This window comes from Mauremys reevesii, linkage group 4 (assembly GCF_016161935.1).
Source record: "Mauremys reevesii isolate NIE-2019 linkage group 4, ASM1616193v1, whole genome shotgun sequence".
Lineage (NCBI taxonomy): Eukaryota > Metazoa > Chordata > Testudines > Geoemydidae > Mauremys > Mauremys reevesii.
In genome coordinates this window covers 146,006,845-146,016,154 of record NC_052626.1, presented here as the reverse complement: position 1 = coordinate 146,016,154, position 9,310 = coordinate 146,006,845, and the positions used below count along the sequence as shown (strand labels likewise).

Below are 9,310 nucleotides of genomic sequence, written 5' to 3'. Positions count from 1 at the left end.
CAACCCTACTCCCAAGTACAGACAGCTCCATTCACCCGCACCACTCCCGCGCTGATCTCAGTGTGTCCACCAAAGCTCTCACACCTGGCACGGTCAGCAGCTGCCATGACTCTCTGCAATATCCTGGCTGGGGAATCTCGTCATGGCAGCTGGCTGGGCCGAGCTGGGCTGCTAGATCCTCCCACCCCAAATCACAGTTGATCCATGCCCCCAGAGGGAGAAGGCATGAGGGTCCCCAGGTGTCTGGAACAGCAGTGCAGGGTGCTGCCCCATTGGGGGTCCCATAGCCCCTGTTCCCCAGGGGAAGGGAATGAAATGGAGAATGGGACCTATGCATCCTGGATGACAGTTTAGCACACCCAGACCCTGGGGTCCAGGGGAAGTCCAGGATGCAGAATGGGACCCAGGCATCCGGGAGGGCAGTGCAGGGCGCTTGCCCTTAGCAGAGAGACTGTGCTGGGGAAAGAGAGCCTTGTCTCCCCATGCCAACAGCTGCCTGAACCAGTCACCTGTCACCCTTCCCTCCCCCTCCTGCTCTGCAGACAAAAAACTGGCCGGTGTCCTGTGCTTCCCAGAACAGCAGTGCGTTATTGATCTATATATAGAGGCAGGGAGGGGCTGTGGGTCAGTCGTGCTGCGGCTGAGCCCATCCCAGCAGTCAGCTGCTCCATCCGATCTCTACACCTCATCGCCCTCCAGCCGGACCCTGCTCCCCAAGCCGTCTCCTCCGATCTCAGTAAGATGCTGCTTTCTTTCTCTCCCGCCCGGAGCGGTGGCTGTGGGTATATTTCATTGCCCCTTGGGCTGTGTGCAGCCTATCGCGACCGGGGTGCTGGGGTCCAGGCTTAGAGGGCGGTTGGGAAAACTTGAAGGGAGGCATCGTCTTTCTGAATGGCGAAGAACGGGGCAGGCTGCATGGGCAAGGTCAAAGGATCTGACGGGGCCGTGGACTCAGCCGCTGCCCTCTAGGCTGGCACAAGCTGCAGTTACTTAGCTCTGGGCAGGGGTCAGAAATACTCAGAGTGAGGCCTCGGTCTGTGTCAGTCTGTCTGTGTCCATCCGTCGTGAGTCTGTCTCCATGTCTCATGTCTGTTTTTCTCCTCTCTCCTGCGCGTCATTTTAACCCCCTAGTGCTGACATGAGCCAGGCTGGTAGCAGCGGGACAGCTTGTATGCGGGAATAGCATGTGGCAGGGAAAGGGGGGGGCAGAGAAGGGAGTTGGCTGGGGAGGGGGATGGTTTGGGTTAGATTGTCTCTCTGGGCAGAGGCAAAAAATGTTCCTCGGTGTCTCTCCCTCTGTTCGTATCTCTTCTCTTCTGTTTGTGCGTCTGTCTCACTCCCTCCATCCCTTCCTCCCCCTGCCCAACTCTGTGTCCGACACGTGGAGAAGCCATCCAGCCCCCCTTTGCTGCATGTCAGGCCCCTCTGGAATGGGTCTCACCCATCTCTACCCATTGGGGATCGGTTTATTCCCTCCCTTCTGCTCTCACCCCCTCCCAGCGCCCCTCTAGCCCCTTTATTCCCAGCTGCAATGTGGGGCAAGTAGGGCAGGACATGGGGAAAGCCAGGCTGGCCTAACCCCCTCATCCCGCTCGGGAAATGGCCTTTATTGGTCCTCGGACGTGGTCCTGACATTGGCATGCAGCACGGTCTGGGGAGGGTTCAGCCCTGCAGACCGCTCCCCATCAGAACAAAAGCACAGCATGAGATTCATAGATTCCAGATGGAACCATTATGATCATCGAATCTGAACCCCTGTGTCACGGAGTCCCTGGGCAATGCTCTGGAACTGCTCCCCGTAGGACTTTGGGGAGCCTCCTCTCCCTCGGAGCAGACTGTCTTCAGGGCAAGAAGCTCACACGGCTTCACCTTCCTGGGTCTGACCTTGGAGCATTCAGCATATTCCCCTCTGTGCGCTTCCCACAGTGAGTCCGCCCAGGCGGGGTCCTGGGGAAGCCAGAGGGTCCTGCATCCCCACTTTGCAGTCAGACATGACTCTTAGCCAGCCAGTAAAACAGAGGTTTATTAGATGACAGGAACACAGTCTAAAACAGAGCTTGTAGGTACAGAGAACGGGCCTGGCGAGCCAGACAACCCCGTCTTCACTCACTCCCTGTCCCCAGACAGCTCCAAACTGAAACCCCCTCCAGCCCCTCCTTCCTGGCTTTTGTCTCTTTCCTGGGCCAGGAGGTCACCTGATCTCTTTGTTCACCTTTAGCTATTCCCTTGCAGGGGGGAAGGGCCCCAGCCATTTGTTGCCAGGATACAGTGTGTCGGCCATTTATGCACACTGGAGACTTAAGAAATGCATAGGGGAAACTGAGGCACCCACACAGTATTCAGAGGAACCATTAAGAACAGTCCCACTTCGTCACACCCTGGATAACACAGGCCCGAGAACTGCCTATCTGTAACCCCCACATACACACATACTGCAGTTAAGCCAACTACTTCTTGTCCTACCTGCACTCCATCACAACGGTACAATGACTGCAACACAATGCACCAAAACACCACGCAACACAATGCCAATCGACGCATGTGGAATTCACTGCGATAAATACTTTGTGCTTAACGAGGTTACAGGGCAGTGCCCCGCCACGCACGGCACACTGCAGCGGAGGGAACAGAAAGCAATATGTATTCGCTGCCAAACAGCACACAACTGCAAAGCCAGAAATCCCGTGCAATTCACTGCAATGCCTGGGTGCCGTGGAATATACTGTAGCAAAATAGCGTCTGGACAAAAAAGCAGGGCTGTGCATTTGCAACACAGTCAGACACAACTCCCAGGGAGAGGCCGTGATCCACAGATGGAGAATCCGCCGGCCCCAGAGCTCAGCTCCCATTGCCATGTCCGTTCCAAGCCAGCTATTTATAGGTATTTGTCACCTTGCAGCCATGGGCCCGGCAGATACCACGCAGGGTTAACATTCCTCTGCATAGGCCAGACACATGAGGAGGCAGCACAGGGGGAAGGGAAATGACTAATTTATCCCAAGCAGGGTGGGGAGGGCAGGAACTGGGACGTGGTGCCGTTTCCCCCTAGGGGGCTTTGGCTCCAGGCCTGGCTGGCTCAGGGGGTGGGAATGGGGGTATATCAGTCACCTTCTGTCCCCTCTCTGCCAGCCCGCCCCACCACCCAGCCATGTCGAACTCCAAGCAGCGCCTGATGCAGGGCATGCACCAGGACCTGAGCTGCCCCAGCTGCCTGAAGCTGTTCAAGGCCCCGGTGACGGCTGAGTGCGGCCACACCTTCTGCCTGGAGTGCCTGTCCCAGGCCGCGGCCTGCCCCACCTGCCAGGCCCCCACCAAGGTGGAGCAGCTGCGCATCAACCAGCAGATGGAGCACCTGGTGCAGTGCTTCCGGCAGGTGCCCCACGACCACTGCGAGGAGCACATGGACCCCCTGAGCGTCTACTGCGAGCAGGACCAGCAGGTCATCTGCGGGGTGTGCGCCTCGCTGGGCAAGCACAAGGGCCACAACATCATCACGGCCGCCGAGGCCCACCAGAGGATGAAGGTAACAGACCCATGGGCCCATCTAGCCCGGTATCCCGCCCCCTCCCTGCCACCCTGGATCAGACCCATGGGCCCATCTAGCCCGGTATCCCGCCCCTCCCTGCCACTCTGGATCAGACCCATGGGCCCATCTAGCCCGGTATCCCGCCCCCTCCCTGCCACCCTGGATCAGACCCATGGGCCCATCTAGCCCGGTATCCCGCCCCCTCCCTGCCACCCTGGATCAGACCCATGGGCCCATCTAGCCCAGTATCCCGCCCCCTCCCTGCCACCCTGGATCAGACCACTCGATTCCTCTTTTTCTCTTGCTCTCTCAGAAACAACTTCCCCAGCAGCAAATTCAACTGCAGGAGGCACAAGTGCGTAAGGAGAAAACGATCACTCTGCTGAACAGACAGATAGCAGAGGTGGAGGTGAGACAGCAGGGTGGTGTGTGTGTGTGTGTGTGTGTGTGTGTGTACGTACACGTGTTGAGGAGATTCGGATGTGTGCTGTGGAAGGGGATCTGTGATGCATTTGAAACATTGGGTGAAGGCACTGTTAATTCAAAGGGATCCCACTGGCCTACCTGCCAGCACCAAGAAGTTACACACTCTTCTCCTTTCAGTGAATGTCAAACAAGCTACTCCCAATAGTTAAGTCCTCACTAGAGACCCTACAATAACAAAGCAGTGTGTGCCACCCCAGTGTCCATGAGAAATTCACAGCAACAGACCATGTGTAGATCTAGCAACGTCACGAGACCCTACAATAACAAAGTAGTGTGTGCACGACCCTCAGCACTGAGAGACCCTACGATAACAAGCCATATGTTGCCCTAGCAATGTCAGGAGATCCTACAGTAACAAAGCAGTGTGTGCATCCTCCATATTCATGAAGACAAATGTGGGGAGGAGGTTGCTGGGGGGCTCCCACCCCAGGGATTGGAGCAGATCAGGGAGGGGAAGTGCTATTGGGGGAGCTCTGACCCCAGCGGGGATAGGCAGTGACCATCCCTCCCTCCCTGGCTGCAGGACACAGTGGTGCGATTCAAGCAGCAGGTGTCGGAGCAGCTGGGGGTGATGCGCGCCTACCTGGTGACGCTGGAGGCCTCGCTGGGCCGGGAGGCAGAGCGGGTGCAGCAGCAGGCCACGGCCGTGCTGCGGGATGAGCACAAGACCATGGGCCACTACCTGGACCAGCTCAAGCAGATGGAGGCCGTGCTGGGCGAGGTGCAGGAGGAGAGTCAGACCGAGTTCCTGAGGGTGAGAAGAGACCCCCTGCCCCCTCCCCCGTCTCTGTCTGTCTGTGACTCTGTCCCTTCCTCCGTCTTTCTCTCTGGGACCCCTCCCCCTGCCTGTGTCTGTGACTCCATCCCCGGTGTCTGTCTCTCTGGGATCCCACCCCACCCTCTATTTGTCTGTGACCCCAGCCCCTGTTTCTGTCTGTGACCACCTGACTAAGGTGACCCCAAACATCCCCGTGTCTCTGTCCCCCTTACCTACGCACCAGGTCCCTGTGTCCGTTCCCCTCCCCAACACGCGCCTCTGGGTCTGGGTGTGATCCCCTGGCCCACACATGCACTTCCCCCTCCCCCGACTCTCCGTGTCTGTCAGCCCCACCTCCCAACCCTGTCTGTCTTTTTAACGTGATGCTCTTGCCTCTGTGGTTAGAGGCGGGGTCGGTGGGTGGGCTGGGAATGGGGAGATGCTGTGGGCCAGGTGCTAATCTTCACCTTCGTCTTCCTCTCCACAGAAATACTGCCTGGTGGCCAGCAGGTGAGCGCTCCCACCCCTCTGCCGCTCTCCTTCAGCTCCCCCACGACCCCGTGTCCAACGGGGACATTGGAACGGAAGGGCCCTTCTGGGTCACCAAGCCCAGTCGCTGCTCTCCCAGCCCCTCCTTCCCTCCATCTCAAGCCCCTGCTTCCCCCCTCAAGCTCCATCCTCAAACCTGCTCAGTTCCTGGCTCGCAGGGCTGCTGCTGGGAGGCCAGTCCAGACCCTCCCTCCTCCGATGGCCAGAAACCTTCTTCTCCTGTCCAGCCTCCCTTGCTTCCTGCCTGGTTTGTCTCCACCTCCTCCGGTGCCAGCATCGCTTACAGCTCTGCTCCCTACCCCGATGGGTCAGTAGGGAGCAATCAGACCCTCTCAGCCAGTGCTTCGCCAGGCTAACCCAGCCTAGCGCATCCGGCCTCCTCTCCTCCGATCGGCCCTGCAGGCCCCTGACTGCCCATCGCTGCACCTGGTCCGCTCTGGCTTCATCTTGCTTGAACGTGGGTGCCTGGAATTGGAAACCGCAATCTAGACACACATGCCCGCAGCCATCTCCTTGGGACCCTCTGCCCCAGACCTTGCTCGCTCACCGGTTTCCTCTCACACGCGTGTGCTCTGGCTGACTCCTCTCACACACCCCTCTCCCCTTGCACGCACACTCCTGGCCATACTCAGGCCTTCTTGCACACTCACCTTTTTCACCACCTTCCCTTTGCACACTAGCTCATCCCTTGCCATCTGCAATGTCAGTATTCCTGGCACACTCCTTCCTGCCACACGTCCCCTGCCCTACAGTGCCTCACATTAGGATAACCCCTCCATGTTCCTGCCAACATTGGGGCCCCATTATGCCGGGCGCTGTGCAGACCTCATTTCAGATGGAGGTCCCACTGTGCCAGGTGCTGCACAACCCCCCCGACCGAGATCAAGACCCCCTTTGTGTCAGGTGCTGCACAGACTTCCCCCTCCCCTGCCAACCAAGATCAGGGGCCCTGCTTATGGCAGGTGCTGCTCAGACACTCAGCGAGCTCACATTCTAGGCAAAGAAGGGATTATTAGCCCTATTTTACAGATGGGAAAACTGAGGCCCAGAGCGATTCAGTGACTTGCATGAGTGGGTTTGTGGCAGCACTAGGAATTGAACCCAAGTGTCCTGAGATCCAGGCCAGTGTCTTAACTGTGAGGCCAGCCTGCCTCTCTTATTGCACAAAGTGCCTCTCTTACTGTGTGCTCCACCCAGGTCTGCTCACACCCCTCCCCTTGCACATGGGCCTTGCACACTCAGGTCTTGGGAAGACAACATTCCCTGTTGGATGAATGGATCCAAGAACTGAGTCACACAGTCTTGACCTCCCCATCGCCCCTTATCCTCCCCCTCTGACCTCCCTACACCCCCCACATCCCTCCTGGTTTCCCTCCCTGGGCACACGGCCCCCTGATGGGCTCTTCCTTCCCCACAGGCTGCAGAAGATCCTGGGAGAGTCCCCTCCAGTTGCCCGGATGGACATCCAGCTGCCAATCATCACAGATGACTTCAAGTTCCAGGTGTGGAGGAAGATGTTCCGTGCACTGATGCCAGGTAGGGCGGCTGCAGGAGCTGGATCAGTAGGGGGTGCTCTGTCATTGCTGTCCCCACTGCCCCACTGTGCTGCAGAGAGCAGGTTGGTGGCTCAGTAGGGGGTGCACTCCCCTCGCAGTCAGGGGTGGCCCCAGGGCCCCAGCACAGTCCAGGGGGGGAGCTGTGCTGCATTTCAAATGAGAGTCCTAACAACGCTCTGGCCATTCGTGGTTTTTTAAATATCCCTGGCATTTTTCCAAGAGTCAGGGAGTTAACCACAATGTCCTGACAAAATCCCAGCTGTGGCGATTCCATTCTGTTCCCTAAATTCTACCTTCGCTTTCAGTGCAGGATTGCGGTACAACTGCTAAACAAACCCTGTGCCCCACCCCAGAGGTAGCTGCATCTCTGCACCAGGCAAGGGATCCCTCTATATATCCAAGGATATAGTCTATTCTCCTTTACCCTGCACAGCAATCACCAGTTGTGCCGGGGCTAAACAGACCCTGAGTGAAGTGATCAGCTCAACAGATCCATGGCAGAGCCGGGAATAGAACCCAGGAGTCCTGGGCCCAGTGCAGTACTCTATTCACTAGGCCCCAGTGCGCTGGGCACCTTCTGGCCCCACCCGAGATCCTGGCCTCCCTTGAAAGGGACGGTTGGGGTGCTGCGTGGGAAAGAAGAATTAGGAAAAATGGGGATGGTGGGAGGTGACGAGGGGTGGAATTTTGGGCTGACTTTCCAGGATCCCACACGCAGGTAGCCATCACTGCCCCATTCCTTTCTCCCCCTCCCCTCCCACCAGCTCTGGAGAACCTGACCTTTGACCCGGACACGGCCCACCCCAACCTGGTGGTGTCGGAGGACGGCAAGCGGGTGGAGTGCGTGGAGCACAAGCAGCCAGTGAGCTCGGATGACCCAGGCCGCTTCGACAAGTCCAACTGCGTGGTGAGCCGCCAGAGCTTCTCCAGCGGCGAGCACTACTGGGAGGTGACGGTGGGCGACAAGCCGCGCTGGGGGCTGGGCCTCATCTCGGCCGAGGCGGGGCGAAAGGGTCGGCTCCAGGCCCTGCCCTCCAACGGCTTCTGGCTGGTGGGCTGCAAGGAAGGCAAGAACTACGAGGCCCACGTGGAGCACAAGGAGCCGCGGCTGCTGCGGGTGGAGACCAAGCCCAGCCGGATCGGGCTGTATCTCAGCTTCGAGGACGGGATGCTGGGGTTCTATGACGCCGGCGACGAGGACAACCTGGTGCAGCTCTTCGCCTTCCACACGCGCTTCACCACCACCGTCTACCCCTTCTTCGACGTCTGCTGGCACGACAAGGGCAAGAACAGCCAGCCGCTGGTCATCTATGAGCCAGAGCCGGAGGCCTCCTAACGGCTCCCTGCAGAGCCGGAGGTGCCGTAGCCATGCCCAGCCTCGCCCCAAGGAGCCAGGAGTGCCATAACCATGTTGCCAAAGGCGCTGTAGCCACACCCAGCCATGCTCTATGCTGCCAGATGTGCCACAGCCATGCCCAACCTTGACCCAAGATGCCAGAGCGGAAGGTGCCACAACCATATCCCATGTCACCAGAAGAGCCATGACCACGCCCAGCCGGCCCTACATCACCAGCTGTGCCATAACCTCACCTCACATCATCACGGCCATACCCAACCATGCCCACATCGCCAAATGAGCCACAGGCACTCCCAACCATGTCACCTGGGCTGGCGGTGCTGAAACCACGCCCAGCCACACCCCACATCCCCAGAGAAGCCGTGCCCTGCCATGCCTCGCTATGCCTGACATCACCAGACCAGGAGGTGCCTCAACCGTGGCCAACGTCACTGGAAGTTCCATAACTATGTTGTCAGACACTCTGTAACCACAGCTAACCACATCCTACATCACCAGAAGCTCCATACGATGCTTTGTCATGCTACCATCAACAGAAGTGCCATTATCATGGCCCTCCCATCACCAGAGATTCATGCCCCCATTACCAAAGGCATCTCAATCATGCCCAAGCATGTGTCCATTACCAGAGACTCCCTGGCCATGCCCACATAGCTGGAAGTGCCATAACCATACCCCATGTCATCACAGATCCTCCAGACATTCGAAGCCCATGAGGTCCATCTCCAAGCTCCCTGGGACAGGCAGTGACCTGACGTGGTTCCAAGGCTCTGGGATCTGTACAGCCGCTGCTGAGATCTGAGCATGTTCGCATCCACCCAGATATGGTTTCCAATAAAACATGGTCATGTCCACTCTGTCTCCTGTGTGCGCATGTGTGTCTGGGCTTCTATCTGCCATACGGCCGCCAATCAATCTGTGAGGGATCAGCTACATCTTTATATGGGCCCGGACGTCTTATTTACTGGGCACTGTACCAGCATTAGTGGATTTATCCTTCTGGCACACACCCATGTGAGTGCATTACAGGAATCTCGTTGTTATTATTGTTATGGTAGCAGTTGAAGGTTGCAACTAAG

At 58.0% G+C, this 9,310-nt stretch overlaps 1 protein-coding gene across 1 annotated transcript; it reads left to right on the top strand.

The window, feature by feature from the left end:
• Positions 1-643: 643 nt before the first annotated feature.
• LOC120403167 (tripartite motif-containing protein 72-like) lies at positions 644-9,077 on the top strand. The gene is made up of 7 exons (XM_039533989.1): positions 644-736; positions 3,130-3,523; positions 3,840-3,935; positions 4,536-4,766; positions 5,257-5,279; positions 6,736-6,854; positions 7,639-9,077. The coding sequence occupies exons 2-7, from the start codon at positions 3,149-3,151 to the stop codon at positions 8,208-8,210; spliced, it is 1,416 nt and encodes a 471-aa protein (XP_039389923.1). The 5' UTR covers positions 644-736; positions 3,130-3,148; the 3' UTR covers positions 8,211-9,077.
• The last annotated feature ends 233 nt before the right edge of the window (positions 9,078-9,310 follow it).

Bases quoted from the DNA above. Each gene is read 5' to 3' on its own strand.
- LOC120403167 (XM_039533989.1), top strand. From the start codon at position 3,149: ATGTCGAACTCCAAGCAGCGCCTGATGCAGGGCATGCACCAGGACCTG. The intron at 3,524-3,839 runs GTAACAGACCCA...TTGCTCTCTCAG, and splicing joins AGGCCCACCAGAGGATGAAG to AAACAACTTCCCCAGCAGCA. The intron at 5,280-6,735 runs GTGAGCGCTCCC...CCTTCCCCACAG, and splicing joins TACTGCCTGGTGGCCAGCAG to GCTGCAGAAGATCCTGGGAG.